Source organism: Cyanistes caeruleus, chromosome 1, assembly GCF_971803275.1.
Source record: "Cyanistes caeruleus chromosome 1, bCyaCae1.hap1.1, whole genome shotgun sequence".
Taxonomy (NCBI): Eukaryota; Metazoa; Chordata; class Aves; order Passeriformes; family Paridae; genus Cyanistes; species Cyanistes caeruleus.
The window spans coordinates 19,196,459-19,220,145 of NC_141701.1; the positions used below are offsets into that span (position 1 = coordinate 19,196,459).

General features: G+C 39.7%; 1 protein-coding gene across 19 annotated transcripts in view; it reads right to left on the reverse strand.

Moving 5' to 3' along the window:
- OXR1 (oxidation resistance 1) overlaps positions 1–23,687 on the reverse strand; it is a 258,539-nt gene that overhangs the window by 130,653 nt on the left and 104,199 nt on the right. For 8 of the 19 annotated variants that reach the window (XM_086880635.1, XM_086880646.1, XM_086880694.1 and 5 more), the window contains one exon: positions 6,083–6,248. The exons of 9 other annotated variants lie outside the window; for them this stretch is intronic. In XM_086880635.1, coding sequence (XP_086736761.1) covers positions 6,083–6,141 — 59 coding nt within the window. In that variant the 5' untranslated portion in view covers positions 6,142–6,248. The remainder of the gene's footprint in view (positions 1–6,082; positions 6,249–23,687) is intronic. 2 more of the 19 variants (XM_086880659.1, XM_086880666.1) reach the window with 1 other exon arrangement.

The window sequence follows — 23,687 nt, forward strand, 5'->3', positions numbered from 1 at the left end:
ACAAAATTGCTGAAAGCCTTGAGAGAAAAGAACTGATGTATGATCTTCTAAATTCAGATGTATCTTTACAACTGCATTTCCCATTCTGCAATATTTTCAACACATTGTTTCTCAAGAATCCCACTAACCCCAAGTATCATTTTTGCACTGCAATAGCAGTGGACAAAAGAAATTCTCTGCTCTGCAGAAGAAATTAGCGTTCAACTCGTGGCATACATGTTCATACAGTACAGACATCCAGGTACTGTATGAATTATTAACCACGATTCTCTGAGACAGATCATGCAACTAGTTTTTTACCCTTCTAGGTGCACACACATGCAGACACAACATCACAACTTGTGCACAAGTATATTCTGAGACATTGTCAAAATCCTTTTTAAAGCAGAGGCAAATTACATTATCACTCTCAACTCCTCCTCAGATCTGGACATTTTATCAAAGTTCTGAGGGAAAGACTTAACTAACTCTCAAATCCTACTTTGGAGTGGGGTGAGTATACTCCCACCACTGATTCACCATAGTTCTGATATCTCCACTATCTCTAGCAAGGTAAAATAGAGGTTTCTATGCTTCTAACGTTATTGAATAGAGACAAATGACCTGTTACAATGAAGTTCACAACATACACATTGGATTTTGTCAATACTTTTCTTAGATCAGGTCTCTATAAATGTATATAGCTGACTACACAATTTGATCCTGGAAATGAAAGAGATTTATGACATTGCAGTGAGATATTGATTTGAGAGGAAGGGATCATAACAACTCTGAAGTTTTGAAGCAAGTGAAGTAAAATGATAAAGTTTTATCAATGCTAGAGGAGAATTTTATTAGGCTAACAATTTAATGCTAAGCAGCCCCCTCTTAAGTCTGCGTTTTCTTATTTTACAAACATTTTCTCCAGGTACTAGTTACAATTAAACAGCATGGACTACTCCACTGAGAATGGAATCTGCTAGCTTAAGATATTAACTGATTAAATATTGTCATAATAATAACAACTGCTCTAAATGGGTTGGAAAATACACAGGTCATGCTCAGCTTCTGGAAGATACTTTAATGTATCAATGTGTATGCAGAATATTATGAATGACACTGTGATTAACAGTGAAATGATGTTCCATCATAATGTTATTCTGATACATCATTGAATATACCATCTCTCAGGTGATATAAAAAGTCTTTCTAATTCCTTAGCACTAGAAACCTTTGAAGATTTAAAGGATGACTTTTGAGAAGAAAATCACTAGCTTTTAAGAAGTAATGCACTACCTCTTACCACAGCTTTCACTGTGATTGCAGGGTATTGCTCTGTGTTGTGCGAAATAGCTGTGGGCAAAGAGGCTACAAAGTGTTCAGCACCTCTCCACAATCCTGAGGCCTCCAGATCAATAAGTGTACATATGTCCTGCATTATGCAAGTCTATGTTCTGCCCCAAAGGAAGAGAGCAGGAGAGTGGAAATTAATTTTACAAATTGAAAAATACTGTTATGATTTATATTTTCAGCTGTGTTGTGAACACATTCTTCACCACCAAGGCTGTATGAAGGACAGTCCAATTAATAAAGCTGTCTGGGAGTAGCTAATAAAATAGCTTGCTGCACTGTGGGGAACACCAGAATGTTATTACAAATACACTGTCTATTCTTCTACCATCACATAGGAATAAAGGGATAATACCTGTCATCTGCACAGTAAAATTTTCACATGGTCCTTTTCAAGTGACTTATGATTAATAAAAGACTTGGTTGAAATGCCTTTAGCAAATTAATGTCAAAAAAGTTATCTATTCTTGCAACTGAGAATAATTTAAAAGTAAGACTTTCAAATAAATAAGTACCAAAATTAACAAAGCAAGCCAAGCAAGTGCACAAAATATTGTCAAACTTTTCTTGAGAGACCATGGTGGCAGTGCTTTTTCTGTCAGGAAAGACAGAAAAATACAGGGTATGAATTAATCCTGACTGCAATAACAGGGTCAGCTCAGTAGGACACAAGTTCAAGCAAGGACACAATTTTATGGCAATGACTTGACAAACACAAGCAGTTTACTCTAATGCATCTTCCTTCAATCCACCTGAATTGTATATTGATGCAGCCATGGCTAGCAAATGGTTAGAGAAAACACTGCAGTCTTTGAGCTCTATCTTCAGTAGACCACCATGTCTTGAAAATAAGTCTGAGTTCTGCATGCATTCAAAGCCAAGAAAATGAATTCTCTGTAAGCCTGACCCTTCTCCAACACCCTGCATTACTAGCTTTGTGTTGCACTTGATTTTGGGTTTTCTGCTGGGTTTTTATATATATATTACAGCTCCACAGTTGGGGTGAAATGATTTATTCTTTGTCAGAAAGGAATCTGAACATGAAATGCCTTGGGATCACATTCCTCATTTTTGCTTTGTTTCAGGCTGTCTGCTTGTAGAAAAATAAATAAAAGATATAAGAAATACTGCGGCAATTTTTTTTATCTTTTATTCTCTGTATTTTGTAGCAGCCTTCACCTAACTTTCCAACAATGGGTAACACAGGTCTTTCAATATTGCCTAGTGTGACGCAAAATGCTGCTGCTGCAGCCTCCCAGCTGACAGCCAGATAACCATCTGCTGCAAAGACACTGGTCAGGCTGGGAAATGCTTGTCTGACAGCAAGGACAAAGTCCTAACTTGACTGAGATCTGAAGTACAAGGGGCAAAAAAGCTAATTTTCTGCAGCTATCCTTAAACCATAGCATGCTGGTTTTGTATTAATTGATATTTAAGGAGGAGGGAAGAACTAGAGGTGAGAGAAAAACATGCAACAAAACTGAGAAAATCTGCATCCTCTGGGACACGTGGAACCCTGAGCTGGTTACTGCTGCTGTAACTGCTGTGCTATTCTGCCTGTGGTCTTCTGGCTACTGGCAGCTTCTGTGAATTCTGGTTGTGCTCTGCTTGGGATGTTAGGAGAGACAGGCACATTCCTCACAAAAGGGGCTTGTTCAGAGAAGAAGCTAACAGAGAATAACTCTGAAGGACCAGTTGTGGACAAGTAACCAAGGCAACACATCCTAGGGCCAAAGCTGGGGTTATTCAGCTGCTGGTGACTGGATCTGGAGATGCTGTGTTTGCCTGGAACAGAGCTGAGCAGCACCTTTGCTTGACACAACCCTGTTCAAACACACATTTGATGCACCGGTTTGTGTAGTTCAGTTGCACTATTGCTAACATGCCATTAAATTCCCATTTTCTCTGTTTCTATCCCACTGTATTTTCCTAAGACATACACTGCTCATCCCAATAACTCCAGCTGTTGATAACCTTCTATGCAGCCTTGGTACTGCTAATCTAGTGAACAGAGGCACAAAATCCCAAATCCACCTCTCAGCACCCTCTGGTTACTAATCACTGAGGGTTTGCTCATTCAGCTAATCCAGGAGGAATGTGCACCTCCCAGCTGCGTGATATGACATCCCTGTAGGTAGATACACTGACTACCTGTTGAAATTGCACTTTATTTCCCTGACCTTCCTCTGAATACAACTGCAAGGTTTTCTACTGCATCTTAGAAACCACCTGAAAGATGCTTTTACCTCCTCCTGCCCAGCTGTCACCATGAGCTCCCCAGCAGCACTTCCCAGGAATGGGTCACTCTGAGCAGTTCCTTACCAGTTCCCTCAAAAAGAAAAGGTCATCAGGTGTTTGGTAGGCCGTACATATAGGTAGTCCTGGAACTAGTGAATTACTCAGAAACTCTGCTGTAGAATTTATGAGCATTAGGATTTAATTCCTAGCACCCACTATCACAAAACTATTCAATTTCTAATAAAATCCATCCCTATTTTTTTTTTTTTAAATATTACAGTGTCAAACTGCATTTTTTCAAAGCAGGATGACAAAAAAAAAAAAAATGAAGTACTATTTTCTAAAGAGATGTTGAAAGCATCTAAAACCATCATGGCTGGCAGTCCAGTCTGAAACAAAAAGGGAAAAAAAAAAAAGAAACATTTTAACCATTTATGGTGGAAACAAGCAACCATAAGAAGCATCTCAGGAGCTGGGAATCTATACAATTAAGTCTTTGCAAATTTCTAAGTAAAAATCCCTTACTGCAACAAATATTTGGATGAAAGCCTAGCTCATTCTTATCTACTGAATACAAAAATCCCTCTCTGTGCCCCTTGTGAGTATTGCAGAGATTTTACTACACAGTAAATAGGAGAAACAAAACCTCTCGTCTGAAGAGTGATGTTTACTTTTCAGAGATGCATTTAGTATTTTTGAATGCTCAGAAGAGCTGGTTATGAATTTGATTTCTTTGTAGCAAGAAATGTCATTCAAACTGATGTCGACAGCCAGGTTTTATCTGATTTTGAAAAAAAAACCAAACAGGCAAACTTCTGTTTTAAACCCAACACTGCAAAGGTCTGACAACTTAAACATAGGAGAAGGCCTAACCCTGATGTCTGCACAGAGAACTCTCAAGACTTTTATTTTGTTCTCTTGTGGACACACTGGTTGTCCCCCCAGCCAGGACAGAAATCTGCATTTGCACGTGGTTGGGGCATTTTTTGGCTGCTTTGGTAATTCAGAGGGATCAAGTAAAAGGCTTGTGGTCTGCAGTCAGGCTCCACTCACCACCTCACACTTCTGAGTGCCTGCAGCATGTGGCAATGCATAGAGGGCTGCTAGAAAATCTTTCGTTTAATGCTCTCAAATATGACCTGGTCATGGCTTTGGCCATCCCCTCCCAATAGGAAGACAGCAGAATTAGACTGGCACAGAAAGAAAGAAGCCTGTGATGATGATGAGTTGATTCCTACTGGTGCAAGAAGAAACAGACTGTGGGAAGGAATTACCAGCATGAAATCAGCCCAGGGATCTCTACAGCCATCAGCAATCAGAAAAGGGAAAGCAAATGGTTTTACACCAATGGAAATTGCAGAAGAACCAAAGGAAGGCAAGCAACACGTTCAGAGCAAACACAGCTAAGTACTTCTTTGAACGGTATATATAATTGCATAAGAGAAATAATTGTACAGACCAGGAGTACCCCTTGGTACAGAAAAGAAAGACATGAGACAGGCAGAAAGCATCCATTAGAGGCTATGGAGCATGCAGGTACTTAATTCCTTGAGCCAGGGATTGCTGGAAGGTGGAGGTTTTTCACAGGGAAAGAGCCACTCAGTGCATGCTCCATCTTTTGTATTATTACTAATTACTCACTACCAAGTACTGCAGGCAACCGAGTGCAACAAACTTGCAATTCAAATCTGAATTGTCCATTATGAATTGCAGAAGAAAAGAAACCAAACACCACAAAGCAAATTAGAATATAGGACGGCACTAAATCAATGTCTCACAGTAAACAAACAAAAACCTGCAGAAAAGCTCTTTAGTCTGGTCCTTAATGTGTTGGTCATGCAGCAGAGTTCAGAAAATGCAAGCAGCACATGAGATCATTTGACAGCACAGAGCAAACACAATGTGATCCTCACATGGATGGCGATACAAAAGGATTAGGAATGAATTCACACCTACACAGCCCACAGAGCAATCCAGAGTGGCAGGTATGTATTAACAATGTAACATCGAGCCTAGCTTCAGGAAAGAAAACACTGCAGGCATGAGAGCTATGTGAAAAAAAAAAAAGAGGCATTTCAATACCGTATTTTATTTTATACTCTCAGCATTATGCTGTAAGTAGAGGAAGGATACAAAACACACGTTTTCCCCTTTATAGACACTACCAAAAATTACCATACAAAGACATGGCAATTGTTAATCACCAGAGTACCAGAAAGCAAACCAAAACCCCCCTCTCTCCACCTCCTAGTCATCCTTATGGAAGTGGCCGCAGCCCATGCAGGAAAATTGCCACCATCCCTCACTCTATAACAAGGGATAATGTCAAACCAGAAGTTTTGACCAGGCTTCAGGAAGAAGATGGATAGTAGCTAAATAATTGAAAAATAGCTTTTTTTTTGCTGTGTGGAACAGGCAACCCACACCCTTTTAACAAGATTTATAGACAAAGCTGGAGGTTCATGGGTTTCAAGGGCACACCACAGAATAAAGACTTACAAAAATGAGCACAAACCTTGTGATTATTCCTGGGAGCATGACAGCACTGCTACAGGTAAACCCTTGGAGGATCATTTACAGAAGGCATACAGATTGGTTGCTGCCAGGTTAGATCCATGAACTCCAAGCGGGAGAATCCAGAATCCACTTGTGGTTCAAGTGTGACAAGGCATTCTCACTGCCTGGGAGAGAAGCGTTAGTGAGTCCACAGCCAAAGGAGTCAAAGCGCTCTCCACACCACTCATGGGCCTGGAGATGTACATCCAGGAGGATGAGGCATGGCAGGAGTAGGGAGGGAGGTGCTGATGATGATGATGATGATGATGATGATGATGATGATGGAGAGGAAAATGGCAGCAATCATGCTAAATACATAATGCAACTCAAAATAGTCATAGCGTATATAATTCATTCTTCTTTTCCTGCCTAAGCCTGTGTAAGGATTAACAGCTCTAGATCATATGGCTTCTCCATGGCTGTATAATATTTTACAGCTGCTTCACATGGTGGAAATAATATGCTCTGCTACTAAGGTTTGTGTTTTTTCAGGGATGAGAATTTCTTGATCTGTTCTTTCAGAATTTTGAGAGGGTGGGTTGCGATGCTGTACTATTTGCTGACAGATATCTTGATTCTGGACGTGTTTTAGAAGAGATGTGTAAAGTAAATTACTGTTTTGAATCTCACTATTTTGTTAATAGCTGCTATACTGTTATTTAAATAACTCCCACTAGTTCCATTTTCACAAAAGCTCTTCCAGTGCATTATGCAAATCTACTTCAGTACAATTTTCATGGGTCTTGAAATTTCCAGCTCTGTCATATTCAGCACAGAGAAGTTTTGCATAATAGTTTAAAAGTGATAATTATTTCTATTTCATTCTTATTTGTCTCATGAATGCTGCAGGATTATATCTATTGTAGCTTTATTTGTAAGGATGGATTCTAACTGTCCAGACTATTTTAAGGTTCTATCTCTAAGGAAAGTCTTTACTTCACCTAATTAGAAGTTTCTGAAATTGCTTTATTATAAGCTGTGCAACCAGCACCCAGACCCTACTCTCCTGAAATTACTGGGAGATTGTCACACATCCTGTAGTATGGAGCATCACATTCTACACTACCATCTTCTCTCCCACGCACTGAATTGAGAGTTTCCAAGGGCCAGTGGTCTGGGAGATACATGATATAGTCTTAAACATACAGAATACCTTGCTTACAGTGAAGCCATGCAAACTCACAATATTTTTCTATGTAATTAACTTTGTCATAGTATCAATTATGTTCTGTGCTAGCTGTAAGTAATTTATACATCAACAGAGCTGTTTTATCCATGGACTTTAATTTAGGCAATTGCATTTACATTTCTGATTCCAATCCTACACTTGACTGTTTTCTGAGTTGTTTACAAGTAATCTCCAATATCCCTGGGCACTTAATGTTCCTGAGATTGCTGTGCTATATGCAATCACAACATGCATACATTTATGTAGTCAAATTTGGAAGCGAAAGGGCATTTTAACTTCTCAGAGAGATGGCAGAGCAGGCTGAAAGTTACAATGCTCTTACAGTATCACAGATCTTTGTGTTCTAGTTATACCATCTCAACAAATAATCATCAGCACAGAAGGCAACCACAGGTCAGGTTCAAATAACATGCTGTGGACATACTTGTCATAAGATGTGGAAGCAAATCTGAACATTCCTCTGCCTTGCCCAGTAAATCATACAGCTTGAAACAACTTTAAGACTTCTTTTGAAATATAAAACTAATTTATACATCATTATTATCTCTATTCCATGAGACATAAATGGGACAAGATATTCAGATCTCATCACTGAAAATTCAGAGAGGTATAAGGGCATTTTGTGAAAAGGGAATTGATAACAAACCACCAGTGACTGAGATCCAGTCAGCAACATCTGAGCCCAGGCAGATACAATAGCCTTGAAGCTGCAGTGCCCTGAGGCAAGTGGGGACCTTTTGGTCTGGCCTTCCTCCTGCAGCTGGGCATCCTGCACTGTCTCCTGACAGCCTGTGCCTTGTTTCATGGAGCTGCTTGGCAGATGGAACACCAGCCCTGGGGCCAGAGGTGCCTTGGTGAGAGCGTTAAGGCATGCTGCAGAGTGTAAAGATCACACTCTGTGAGCTGCCAACAGATCACAGGGCTGAGGAGGTGACCCAGTCCAGGGCAGCAGAAGCACAAATCTCATAAGAAATCACCCAAACTCTCCTCATGCTCCTTTCCAAATGGAAAATGGATCCTTGAGCCGCAGGATTTACCCTTGTACTGAGGTTGAAGTGCCCTTTGAGCAAAGTCTCTATGAGGAGGCTGAAACATCTAGAATTTCTCCTTGCCAGGAACATAAACTGATTCTCATAGTGTTCTGCAGGATATAATTATATCAGGTAGATCTCTGTGGAGACACCTAACTTGTCAAAGGCAAGTTAGAGACGAAACAAAATGAGAAATCTTTCCTCATCATTGCCAAAGCAGAATTGATTTTTTGCCTTCCAAGTTATGCATAACTCAAGTATTTTGAATAATAAGTATCCTTTTAACATTTTAGTGAAATGTGCAGAAAACATATAGACAATATAAAATGATACATATATATTGGTTGGCTTTTTTGTATATTTGATCTATGTACGACATCCTCCACTGAAAACATGTTAAATTAAGCTTTGTTTTCTTGAGGGAGTTTCACCAGGTACTGGCCACACAGGTTTTAAAAATTCTAGTCTTATTCTTTTGGCACTTCTTATTCATAAATCAGGTTAGCCTGTACTAGATGGCAAATAAAGACCTTCAAAGATACAAGAATATTTTATACCTAAGACATAATTATTCTCCTACCCTTCTGTCAGGAGACCCTCCTGCTCTAAGCATTGAGCTCTGATTAACTACAGCCAGCTTTCTCCTTTCACCCAGGGTCTTTAAGAGGGCCAAGCAGGTACTGGCATTTCCACCTGAGCTCCCAGAATGGCCTGGAGGGCTGAGCATGAACCAACCCATGCTCAGTTCATTCAGACACTGCAGCTGCACAGCAGAGACAGATCCAGAGCCCTGGCAAGGGCCCACCAGTCACAAACTGAAAATGGGAAGTCTGTTAATGACACTTACTGAGAAAATGTTATCTTGGTCATACATGTTTTCATTTCTTGACATCCTAAGAAGTAAGCAATGCCCCTTGATAAGCTGACTAATAACAGGTTGTACTGAGAATCTATATACAAAGGATAAACATACTTCAAAACAGATAGGTTGTGAAATACTGCTTACTTATTTAAAAACAAATGGAAACCCACACAACTATTTTGTTTCTCAGTTTTGTGGAAGTAGGAGGAACATTTTCAACAACTTTTTCTTTGTGTTCACAGGAGTATAAAGGTTGTAAAGCCATTTCTTTGTGTCGTCACCCTCCAGGCACAGCCCACAATGATGATGATACACCCCTGCTGAAGGCTGCTGAAGGGACTGTGCACCAGGGGAAGCTGTGCTGCACCAAGCAGCAGGAGCCACAGGAGCTGCAGGAGTCAGACCCAGGCCATGAGCATCCCCAAGAGAGACTGAAGTGGCTCAAGCAGGCACAGACCTGTGCTTACATTGCATGTACAAAGATCAAAGCACATCAGTGGCTGCCAGAAGCCACTGAAGATACAGCTAGCAGATTTCCACTAATTTAAAATACCTGTCTTCAATAAAAATGCCATGATTCATTTTGATTTTTCCCATTTACTGCAGATAGGGTACTTCTAGACTACAGAAAATGTTGTCACCACCAGATCTCCTGCTGGGAGGTCATGTCTGTGCACAGTGCCAGGGCTGTGGTCTGCTGGGCATGGCACAGACGTCCCTCTTGCCTGAACTGCAAGCAGGCAGGGTGGACATTCCACTTACAGCTGTCACAGGAAAAAATAAATATGTCCTACAGTACTTAAATAATTCAGAGTTATATAAATATGTAAGATTCTTTAATAGGTGTATATTTTTAAAAATATACCTTTAAAAAATATTTAAGCACACCTAAAAATATTTTTCAGACTTTCCTGAAAAGTCTTCAGACTTTACCCTGTTTCTGTACCACATAGTAATAGTTTAACATTAGAAAAGGATATTACCTAATAAAGGAAGGTACTCTCATATTTTATAAAGTTAATTTTGTCATCTACGGACTGAAGGCTTCAGTCCTCGTTTCTAATTTGTGTGTTTAATAAACCAAACTTGACATAATGTACTCTGTTATCAAGTTTGTCAGCATGTTTTTGCAGAAGCTGAACTTTCTTCTGACAAATGTTTCCAGTCAATTAAATTAAAACAGAGAGCAGCATGATGAAGTGTGCTGCTTCCGAGTCTTTAAAAAAACAGTTGTGTATTCCTGAGTCTCTCCCAGCTTCCTGACAGGGGTACTGGTTCCATGGCATCCTTAGGTCCCTGCCACATGCTGAGGCCACCAGCAAGATGGTTCAGCTGTCTCCATCCTGGGAAGGAGGTGATCATTAATGCAGCCCATGGCTTACAGAGAGATCCCACCCAACCTTTTTTGACATGTACAACGTAAATCTCCAGCTGTCGATTTTAATGTCAGCAGTAAAAAGAAAGATCTGACTTGCAGGAGGTTAAGGTACCTGGGATCTTCTCAGCATCCTACATGAAGAACTGTGTTTCTTGAACCAGCTGTGGAGGCAGGTCACAGCTTGCCAAAGACCACACAGATCAGCAGAAACATGCACATGCTGAAATTCAAGAGCAGATAGCTTGCATCCTTCTGCAACTCTGATGATAACTCTGTGGAGTTATCTATCAACCCACTACACCATTAAAACACTTAAATATTAAAACACTGATTATGTTGCAGAGCATTTAGAAGTCTTGTAAGAAATTGCATTAATAAACATGAAGTAGTTGATGCCTGAGAGGCAAGAAAGTGTCCAGGATGATACAAGCTTGTTCAGATCCTTGCCTTAAGGCACCAATCTTGGAAAGAAAAACATTTCAGTGCAACAGTAAAGAAAAATGATCCCTCTTAGCTTTTCCCTTACTTTTTTTCAGGACACATCTTGCCTCTGTGTTCCTGTGCTTCAATGAACAACCTTGGGTCAGCAGTGTTTGAGCTGTTGTCTCCTCAGTAACAGCACTCTCTGTCAGGAGCATGAGCAGGATTTTTGGAAGCACCGTGCCTGGGCCTGCATGCTGCAATAAGCACAAGTGTTTTATTCTTTCCTTCCCAGAGATTTGCAGAGGAGCTGCTCGACATTTAGGAACAGCTATCGCTGTGGTCCTGGTGGATGGAGCAGGAAGGAGCAAGCTCCTAGCGAGAAGTTGAGAGGTGACACCCAGCAAGGCAGTTCTCACAACCCCTGCAGAGCCATTGCAACAGGTTAAAATGAGATGACCAAGCTTTAGCCATAGACTGGGGATCTTCTTAACCTTTCAGCTGCTGATGGGGGAGACACTGGGATGATGTAAAGAAGAGGAAGGAAGGGGAAGACAAGGAGCACTCCCAGGCAGCCACCTCTGCTTCTGGAGAGGCAGCAGCAGCTGCTGCCCAGGCTGCAGCTCGTGTACGCTGGGAAGGGCCTCACCACCACTCATGCCTTTTCCCTTTGCAGGAGGCACTCACAGGCAGCACATACTGAGATTCAAGAAGACAGTCTAAAGTCAAAATTCAGTTTCATGCTGAAGTGAAGACATGTCCTCTCCAGCAGTCATGGATGACCTTTCCCTTGAACCACCATTTAGATTTATGCCTGTGACAAGCAACAATCTTTTCCTATTCTTTTTCTGCTCACAATGATACAAAATAGAGTTGGACAAGCATAGAAACAAGAGATTGCATAACACAACTGCCCTGCAGTGCTTTTTATTTTAATTTTTAAATCAATAAGTCCAGAGAGCAGAATAAGCACTGCAGCTACACCCACTGCCAGACACTCAATCTATAGGTACAGTAAACAACATTAATGAAAGGAGAATCCAATCAAAAAGCACTATACTGAGGTTTGTTAAAGCACAGTGAAGCTTTTTTGCTCCCTAGTCCAGAACAAAGAGCACCTCTTGAGGTTTGTGCCTGGCTGACATTGCCAGGTTAAGATCCCCATGTTCAAACATAAGCCTCAATGGACAGATGAACAGAAGAATATAGGAGACGAGAAGTTAGTGTCTGACAGGGTGAAACAAAGAACCCAAGGAGAGATTTAAACAGTTTCAAAGGATCGAAAGCAGAGCCCAGAAGACAAATGAGCATGTTAAATGAGGCAAGTGAGTTTGGAAACATTTGTGTATTTAGCTTCCTAACTAGAGCTGAGCTCTAAGGCAGAAGTGTTAAACAACCACCTGATCAGAATTTGTAAGGAAACAGCATACAAGCTAAAACATGGAAGCTGCATTTAGATGCATGCAGTAAAACTGTCAAGATTTCAGAAGTCCTGTTAGATAAATCAGATGCTTTTTGTCTAAATGCTAAATGAGAATCAGTAAATTACATTTCCTTTTCAGGAAGTATTGGCAGTATTTCAAGATGCATTTAACTAATCTCACAGTGTGTGATTTTTTTCTTGGTTAATCTTCTATGAAACAGAGCTATTAGGAAATCAAAATATTATGGCTAAGCCCTGCTAATTGCTCTTAGGCATAGAAAGGTAAAACCTCCTTCATCTTACATGTGAAAAACGTGAGAAATAGGAAGAATTTAGGAATATAAAACAACAGAAAATAAAAATAAGAGATTGGAATCTATTCCCTTCATGTTGTTCAATAGCCCTCTGTAGGTAGGTAGGTAGGTAGGTAGGTAGGTAGATAGATAGATAGATAGATAGATAGATAGATAGATAGATAGATAGACTTAGTTCAGATGCCAGTAAATTTGGGGGTAATTCCTTAGCACATTAGTGACCGAAGACAACTATTAAAACCTGTGTAAATCTTTACACAAAACTCAAAGGAATAGAAAAGGGAAAAGGCAGTAGAACTGCTCACTGTCCTGCCCCTCCAGACTGGATGGAGGCACTGTTTGGTACCTGCCTCACTGAGCATCTCCTGCTCCTTGCTGCTGTATGGATGGATGGCTCTGCTCCAGCTGCACGCACCAGGCACGGTCCTCTCCTTGAAACCCTGCGAGCACAAATACTCAAGCCCAGCTGCTTCAGCACAGACCTCCAGTGTTTAATGAAGTCAAGACTTCCACTTTTAGAATAGTTTAGGCACAAAACCCCCAACTTTCCAACAAAGTCAAAATCCAGAAATAGTCAAGTTTTGGATTGGGAAATACTTACGCTTCCAAAATTTTGTCTAAAATACTAATTCCCTTTGGAAAAATGCATGGTTTTGGTAAACTAACTCCAGAATTAACAGCCTCAGTTTGGCTGTAAGATTAATGCCAGATTTGTATTTTTATAGAAATATTTTAAAGCAACCACAAAGATTCATCTGGAGATACCTAAAATCAGACAGAAATGCAGTCCAATGTCTTTCTTAGTAGTGATCATTACAATGACCTCCTGCTGATCCAGTCCCACAGCTTCTCCAAGATAATTGGGTGCCCAGAAGATATATATTTAGAACATTGTTGTATTCATAATTTATGTGAAGAAAATACAGAGTCCCTTGACCTTCCATTACATTGATTCTGCAGTGTATACTGCAGGGCAAAAAAAGGCTTGGAATTCAGTAAATTACATTAAAGTACATATGTTCTGAGAATATAAAGTTTTTAATGTTAATATGTTGGAAATGAGTCATTTCCTTCTATAAAATGACATGTAACAAACAAGTGGAGAAAGGGTAGACACAGTATGTTATGTATGAGTACTGACATCGTCATCTGTGCTGCAGCTACTGCATTTCATCTTTACAGAATGCTGAGAAATCAAGAAGTTATATAACTTGGTGAAAAGCTGATAGGGCCAGTGACATTTTAAATCTCACTCTGTGAAAATCAATTGCAAGATGTGAAAAGGAAAAAAACCTCTTCAGGAACCAAAATCTCCATCCCATAATACATCCATATAAATGTACACTTAAAAATAAAAAAAGAGCAATGAAACTTTGAAGAAAAAGGAAGTGTGGGAGGAAAGTGGAAGGACAGGCAGAACAGAGAAGGAACAGAATAATCACAGATCTTTTCAAGATACTGTTATTAGGAATCAAAAAGATAATTTATTTTGATGGCACCCTTTTGATTCTGCTTATGTTAAATAGTAAATGGGTAACATCATACCAATTCACAACATGGAACTTAATTGGAATTAGCCAAACAATCCTTGCATACATAAAAAAAAAAAATATGCTTTTTGAACCTGGAAACACATCACAGTTCTACTTGGATCAGTCTTTACTTTTCTAAGGGAAAATGGTCCCAACAAAAGGATTTAAAGCTATCTGTGATTGGAAGCAGATTAGGAAAAGTCAACAGACCTAATTTATTTCCCAGTTGTCTCAGCAAGAAAAAACAAAAGAGACAATGATAGTGACTCAGGATCCATAAAAGTATCTCTACAATCCACAAAAATTGATTTTTTAATATTCACAATTATCACTCTCACTTTTTATCCATTCAAACATGGGTCACCACGAAATAAAAAGATCTGGTAATTCTCATTTGATTCATATACAAGCAGAGTGAGCTTTCAGAAGAAGCTTCTTTTGCTTTCTTTTCTGTAAAAGGGGTGTAATGAATGAAAAGGAGACCATTCAAAATACGCCCAAAGCATGTGAAAAGAGAATTTACTGAATGAGTGACGAATTAGAATCATGCTCCTGCTCATCCAGAAAGCAGCTGCTGAAGATGTCCACCAGACCAAGGACTGCACTTTTTTAGGCACAGAACTACATCTGGGTCTAGTCCTGGGAGCAAAGGTGAGAGCTGCACAAGCACAAAAGGCACCACAGCCCATACTCAGCAAAGGAAAACCTTGCACTGAGAAGAATGTCAAGAGTTAAAACTCTTGCTTGATCATCAGCATCAGCAAACTACAAGCATTTTGATGAGCTATCTGTTATAAAATCAAGGCTGACTCTTGAGCACAGCAAGCTGCCAAAACACAAACCTGCCCTACCTGTACAATGCTTCCTACAGGAAACAAATAGCAGTTTATTTTACCAATAAGATTTGTGTGATAAGGACAGCTGCCACCTGAACCTGGCATCTGCTAAACTTGCTTTCACAAGAACACTTTTTCCTCCCAGAATTATATTTAGTATCTTTTAGAAACATAAACATAAGGAAACGTTCACTGCATTTTGTTCAGCTGTTTCAGGTTCTCCCCCACCTCAAACAGCAGCAGCAGAATTTTAATGACTGGAAAAATGCAGCAGGGCTGTAAGAGAATATTGTACTGCAGCAAATCACTGCTTCTGTAGGTTTCCATCGCTGTAACTCTGATCTCCTAAATCTGCTACAGCACCGGTACATATTTCTGTAAAATGCAGCTCCTAGCAGGGATTAATTAGGGAAAAGAAAAGGGCTTGAGAACTTCTTAACCAAGTTCTATAGTTACAATACCCAGCAAAAAGCCTAACCAAAAGCCCAAAAGCAGAATTCTCGAATGGTTCGAATTCTCGAATGCCATCTGATATGATTTCTTTCTTTACTTCCTTTTTTTTACCCCAAATGCCTTTGCATTTTAAAGTACCCATAAGAGCACCGTACCTTTCTGCCAAATTGCCTTCCATGAAGCAGTTAAATGTATAATTGAGATCTTCAAGTCATTACAAAGCAAATTCAGTCTCTTTTGGAATGATTGCAGGGAATGAGATGACACAAATCAATTTTATGCCAAGACACACTTTTGAATGCATACATTCAATATGTATCACACAACCCCTCCTAAGCCTGAGGGGCTGCTTCCTCTGCAAAAAACACTTCCAAGGTTTTCAGGGAAGGCTTTTTCAAAGCTTTAAGATGAAGTTCTCAACTGTACTATGAATGAGCTCATCAGTCAAATATTAAGATTTTAAACTTTTAATTTGTGGTAGGTATTTGAGGCTAGATTTGTAGACAGCCATGCTGGCCCAAAGAACATTTGCCTTTCTCCTCTTATTTTGTTCACTAATCATTAGAGGAGCTAGATTGAATGTTCTTTGGACTCATTCCCCCATTTGCATCGTAAGGCTTCTGAAAAGAGACTGTCAGGGAGCACTTAATCCCTACCCTCTTACAGCTGACATCCTTATTTATTCATCAGTGCTTCAGTTCACCACACACACAGATTATTTAGTCACTCATCACTACTCAGAAAGTCATTGATAAAGTTGTATTTCACTGGGCTAAATTTCACAAAGCTAAAATTTCAAGTTGCTGCTTCCAGGTTTTGTCTGAAACTCCAAAATTGCAAAAACAATATTCCTGCATTTTACTGCCTTTTTCGCTTCATCCCGATACTAAACGTCTAAAAAGTTTCCACACAAAGACAATATTAATTCACTATAGATCTTTACATCTCCGTATCTTCACACCCATACAAATGGCCCATGATTCAGGATGTGTAGGCTCAGCAGGCAGTAAGTGCTGTCTTTCATCTGGATAACCCAGTAAAACCACAGCGAGTCTGCTGCTTCCCATGCTTTGCTCTCTTCTGATTCCTCCTAATGCTTCCATCAAGGAAAAAACACTACTCTGAAGATCCCACCCATCCTAACCTCCTAGTTTTTTTCTAATAATTCTCCATTCATATCATTCCGCTACCTCCATGACTTCAGGATTAAAGGAACACATAAGAAAAATGCAGATAAGAAAATTCATAGAGGTGAGCTAAGCTACTTCAATAACTATTTTCACATGGAGTCCTCTCTGCAGGAGGTTTTTTCATTTTTCCTTTTCTTTTTTAGGAAGAAAAAATGTGTGCAGAAATAATATAAGCAATCAGATTTTGGAAAACTTCCAAGAGCAGAAATGTCAGGAAACTACTGCAGATGCAATAACCTGCGCATTTCAATCAGGAATACAAATAATAGCTCAAAATCTCTTTAAACTAATTGTTCACAACACTGATAAGAAATCACTTCCTTTTTGTTTCTTAGGCCTTTATTTGAGCAGCAGTTTGAAATGCTCACCCCCTGACAGAGGCCTTCACTTGGCAAGGCAGGGCTCTACCACACAAAAAGTGTGGCCAAAAGACACAGGTTATCCCTGCCTTGTCGTTTCAAGTCCTCTCCCTCTTGCTCTAGCAAGCTGCTTTCCCATGCTGAAGGCCCATTCTGAGTGTTCCATGCCTTCTGCAGCCTCTTTTCCTCTCCTCTCCTGGAAGCACCTTGGTCAGGATGCTGCCAGCAGTCTTAAAGCAAAAAAACCTGCTTCAGAAACAGTGGGTGCTTTCAGATACCATATTCCAAAAAGAAAAGCTGTTTTTAAATATTTCTAATCTCAGCAAAACAAGACCTGCATTAAGAAATGGCTGCAGCATTCAATAATCATTTCTCCATGGCATTCCTCTAATACCAGGAATGCTTGGCTAAAGTAACTCATTTTCCAAGTGGCTTTCTCAGCAACCCCTTGCCATGACACTGTCGTCAGCCTTTCCCAGGTCAGGGCCTCTCTGTCATAACAAGAGTTTATCTCTTGCCACTCTAGAGTTGTTGGTGCTTTCACAGCTGCTTCCCTCAGGAGACTGCCCAATCAGTACCATGAGTTAAAATGCAATTCAGATCTGAAATCAATAAAAGAGAAGGTTGAACTTTTCCTTCTCCAGGTGCAAGTCTCTATTGCCTTTATCCTTTGACTTGAGACTGCCAAAGAGGCCACATTATCACTGATTAAGCCAACTCCCTTCATCAAAGCTGTTAGGTTCACCAAGGAACCACATCAAGTATTTGGGTTTTTTGCCTCTAGATACTCTGTAGAGAAGGAAAGATTCTGCTTTTCCCTACCTCTCATCTCATTTCCTGTCCCTCCTACCAAATATACCAGGGACAGACTGAAATGAAAACCCTTGGAGGCAGTTACCTTCCCTCATCACAAGCCATCTCACTTCTACTTCAGTGACTCATCCAGGGCAATCACATAAATAGGAATTCTCCAGGTTTTCTGCAAGTCACATTTTATTTTTCATGCTCTTCCTTTTCACCAGCAGTTGTTGAGTGTGCTAGCTAGTTCTTAGAGCCATCCTGACACATGAGATGTGAGAATATAGCAAAGCACAAAATTTTATCAGGGATAACAGGCTTGTGAAACTGCAGTTTTAAAGAAACTTTGCAGACGGTTTCTGCTTAATAAACCCCATGAATCACACTGTGCAGTCTTGGAGAACAAAAGGGTTTTAATCCTGTTGGAAATTGGGGAAGTGCAATATGTCTCTCTTCCTGATTGTAGGAAGGATAGAAGCACCAAAGGTCATCTCTGAAAGGAGGAACACATCCCTAATTTCCCAGAAGAAAACCAGTTTAAGATATAAAAAACTTCTTGCATTGACATTAAATACAAATATGGCAGGGAAGCAAAGCAACACCAGGGCTGTTAGCAAGCATCTCTGAAGTTCAGAAAGCAGGTGGCTAAAAGTAACAATTGGAAACAGATAGACAATTTATTCCCATTTAGCTGTCATTTACAGGAAGAGTGAATATAAAAGTAAGAACTAACTTAGTTATTTTCCCCATAAGATGGTGTATCACTGACAACACATAAACCTGTTACATTTAACATCATGTAAGAGTGAAGCATCCTTGTGAAAATTGTCTTTTGAAACAAAGCTTCATTAAAAAATAAAAAAAGGCATTTAGGTTTCTATTTGATTTCTGGATCCTGTAATAAAATTAATGTTCCAAAAGCCATAACAGTAATATATACTGCAAAATCGTAACAGCGATAATTTTAATCGTTTTGGCCTCTTAGGTGCATCTTGAAATAAAGGTTTCAGTTGGGAATATGCTGACTCCCAGTCTAAATTTTTTGTTCTAGAAATGGAATCTAAGGGACATATATTGGATTTCAGCACTTTTAAAAGGTTGAATGCAAATTTAGGAGCTGATATCAGCAATGACCTTAGTTTTCACCATTTGCCTTTAAAGAAACAGCACTAATCATTAAGATCACCTTCAAAACAAACCAAATCACATTATGTAGCCCATGGTGTTAACATCTATGCTATTGAAAAAGATTACTAATGCAGTTTTGTTTTTTTGCAATGGTGTCTTTCTTCCTGTCTTTTCAAGGAGAATACATGGACAGTAGACACAGGCCCTGTCCATTGTTCCTCCTCACTTCCACCTTGTAAACTGTCAGATCAAATTTCTTCATATTGAAATTTATGAAACAGAAGCATATCATTAGAAAGGCTCATTTCCTAAATTAAATGGTTAGCTGACATCCTTCTCTGTATTACATAAAGGACTTGAAAAGGTACCAAATAAGAACTAGCTATTAAAAAAATTATAAAAAAGAAGAAAATATTAGACCACGCATACTGCAACATTTTCAGTTTGGTATTTTCTAAGAAGATCTATGTATAGTACTGGTTCTGCACCCAACCCTACATTGCATGTATGCTCTCCAGTAGAAAGGTTCCACTGCAATTTCTCTTGTTCCTTCCTAACATAAAAGGTACAGAGGGGTATGAGCACTAAGGTACGTGCCCATAAATGAGAACATATAGTTGGGCAGAAATTAATGTCTAGAAATGTGGAGCAGAAGAAAGTCCATTCTCTGTAAAATCTACTGATGAATGCAGATACACCAGAAAACTGAGATGGCAATGACATCTCTCCAGCAATTTAGGCAGTGCCTAAACTCAGCTTCCCACTTGGGAACTTACTGAATCACTGGTCAGAATCCTCACAACTGAAAAGCTACAGGTTTACTTCTCCATGCTTGGCCCTAATCCTCCACATCTCCAGCAAGTGGGTGGAACACCTTTCTTTGAAACAGGCAGAGAATCCACTGTGCTCCATTTCAGATCTTCCAGCTTCAAGAACTTGTGTGCAAGGAAACTAGATAGCATTTTAAAGGCTAAGAAGCACAAATAAGTGAAAAAGAGAAAAAAAAAACCAACTATGTACTGTGATATTTATGGCATGGATGCTACAGTTAATTTTGTCTTAGCAACAGTTTTAGCATCAACCTTTCAGGAAAATGAGTGTTCATGTGTACCTACACTGGTTTGGAAAGCAAAGCTTTATCAAGTGTATTGGCTCAGTTGGTATTTTCCAAATTCAGTAGATAAAAAGTGAAGTACTGTATTTCTTTCTCATTATTTTCATTGACATGTTTCCTGTGCACTCAGGAGGAATATTTAGATTCAGACCACTGAAAAAGTACAAGTTGTCTCCCGGTTCTGTTCTCTGCAGCACAAATCTTTCTCTTCAGCAGTTTTTTCTGCTTTGAAAGGCAATGCAATCAGATGCTAAGTGGTAGAATGGAATTACTATTTCAGGCCATGAATTGCACTATCCCCATTTAGAGGAACATCCTGTGTTCAAAAGCACTGAACAGCCAGAAACACCTATTGAAATCAATGCTAGTTAGTGCTCAGAACCAAAGCTAAGTATTTTTTTTTATTTTTTTTTTTTTTTTTTGCGTTGAATGAAGAGTAATTTCAGCATCCAAAATGTTAATTCAGTATTAACTTCAAAACTCATGGATTTGAATTTGGTTTTGTTCACAGAGCAAACACCTTTGCCTCCATCTTCACCAGACAGTTGCTAACACCTCCCCCTGTGAGTGGAAAAACAATAATGAACTGAAAATCAGTAACAAGCCAGTCAGAACACAGGAGGGCTACTGTGCCAAACCTCTCTTCTCTTCACATCTATAACATCTTCCACTGCTGTTCATCTTCCATGACCATATTCACCATCAAATACAAGCAGAAAAAACTAAAGACAAAACAGAAGCCACGAGCCACACAAGGTGTAGGCAGCTAACTGGGACACAGAGCAGCTCTGGAAAGTGACACCCACACTTACAAAACCCACTGCCCTTTCTCTGACTGAAGCCTAATGGCTGATACGACCAATCTGGGGTTTTGCCATCAATCTATGGCATTAAATAAGGATCCATTGACATGGAATGTGTGGTCTGTCTAATTAAGACAAATTGAACTGTGAGTCCAGGATGCAGAGATGGAGCCTGGCAGTGTGGTACATGGACACACAGGTCCTGAGCTTTCTTTGGAAGACCATATCCATCCTCACTCCCCATCAAGCCATACTTGAAACAAAGCTGGGTTGTGACAGGTCTTTTTCATAGTAAATCACTGGCACTGAGAAGCTCCCACCATCTCTGCACAGCCACTTTCACGTTTGTACTTCCTGCCACTGCTCTCTAACCTTCTCTCTTCTCATGTTCATAGCTTCATATCTGACCCATAGCTTCCCAAAACACCACCAGCTCCTTAAAGTGTCCTCTATGTGTCCTCATGTGAAGCTCTAAAGCTTCACATGCCACAGCTGGATGATATCATGGCATACCCAGGCCTTAAGCCTGTGTACTCAATGGACACAGAGAGGAAGCACCTGCAGTGTAATCCAAGCTGATCCCTTCACCAGAGATGGATTTCATTCCCAGTGCTCACTGCTTCACCTCAACTCCCCACTTTGTCATTTGGTATCTGTGTACACCAGAGGAGCTGTTATCTGCAGCCCCACCTCCAGCTCTGCAGAACACCCATCTCAAAAAGAGCAATCAGCCAAAAGGAGAACATGCATGACAGTATGAAGGAGAATTCAGGTACCATGAAATCTCTGGAGTTTCCACCACTGCTCCTAAGGAAAGGGAGGAGTGATACCCTGCTAACACTGCATCCTCAAAAGCTCTGGGAAGAAAGTAAATACCATGCAGCTCCTCTGGCCAGTAGATCTGGCCTTTCATTCCTTTGAATAGACAGGGATACCACAAAAGTATTCCTTCTACCTATGATGGTGGACATAGATCTGTTATTTTTAAATAGTTTTTCTCTTTGCATGTTCACTACATGTGCATCCTCCTTCAGGACCGGTATCCTAGATTAACAAAGCTTGACTGGTAGTGGTTAAGGTCTAAGTATACATTGTGACATACCTCTGCTGATACATTTTGTAAACCCTTAGGGAAAAGGAAAAATGCAAGAATGAAAAAAAAAAAATCACTATTTTTAATATCAACATTTTATTTATTTTTTATAAATATGATGGTAAAATAATTAGTTCTAAGCTACAGCAGCAATCTCCCATCTTAAATAAGCTCCTTAAGAAATCCTGTTGTTTGCAGCAACAAAGAAAGAAGCAAGGAAAACCCAGAAACTAACCTCTTATGTGGCAAAAAGAAGAGCAGGAGTGTGCTTGTGAACGAGCTAGGGACTCCTTTAGTGCAGGTAAAGGGTGACACCGTGAAGACCAGTGTCCCTCAGTTCAGGACACAATCTATTTTGACACAACCTACATTAGGGCCAAATTCTTGTACCAGTGTAAAAAGAAGCAGAACCGTTTTCCTGATGCAACACTGCACTCATGAGGCTGGAACTGAGGCTTGCATTTCTCTAGGCACACAGCAGCAGGTGCCAGTAGAGCTTGTGGCACATTTTCCCTGCTCTCATGACCTGCTGTGATCAAGGCAGGACTCTACAGCCAGACAGAAATGTTCATTGCAACCTCACTACTCCCTTCTGCCATGTGTATGAGACTGATACTGAACTGCAGGCAAATTCATGGACTTTAAGATTTTAAGCCCTATTAAAGCCCTGGTTAGCATCCCTTTATTTATTCACCATATTGCTTGGAGAGGAGAATGAGAATCAGGTTCATTTCTGGTACCTGGTAGAGCTATACCAGAGAAATGAATCTTGGCCATAGGTAGGAATAAAAAATTATAACAAAAGTTTTGTCCCTCTATCATTGAATCTTGCTAAAAGAACTTGTCTGTGACTCCAAATATAGGCTGTCCATAAATATGCCATAGCAAAGCAAAGACAAGTAACAAAATATCTGCCTTTGCAAACTAAGGGATGCAATTAAAAAATCTGAATAACTACTTTGTTTTTTTTTTTTATTTATTCACCACCTTGTATTATGTGGAGGGCAATATGACTGTTCTATGGCAACATCATGTATATTGCATCCCTAAATATTTGGAAAAACTCTAAAGATTTCAGAATTCTACATTTAAACCTAATATTTGCATAGTAAGGACACATCCTTCTGCAATGGGCAAACTTTGGTTTTCCTTTAGGCTGACTGGTCCACGCTGCCCTCCCTTGCACTCTACCAGGTCAGGCAGTTGATTACCTGATGTGTACTGTGAATTCTCAGAGCAGTTAATACTTAGCACCAAGGGAACATTAGAATTCCATACTCCATTGCAAGCAGAAGCTACATGCACTTGCATGTAAGATTATGTGAAATTAATACTTTCTATCTTATCTTTATTTTTCATACGGTATTCCCCTAATTTGTCTCAATACTTCTTCACTTTGAAGTTGCTCTTGATATTTTGCACAAGTTTTAAGTGATCACAAATACTGTACTGGTCCTCAACAGAATAATACATTTTGGCATCCGTACATTATCACTTTCTTTTGTCTCTATTTTATTTCTCCTACATACCCTATGTCTTATTTCTTCATAACTTTGTTTTTCTCATTTTTTTGTCTCATTTATTTTATTGCATTATTTTTCTTTCCATTTTCCTCTCTCAGTAGACTTCCAAAAAGAGTTT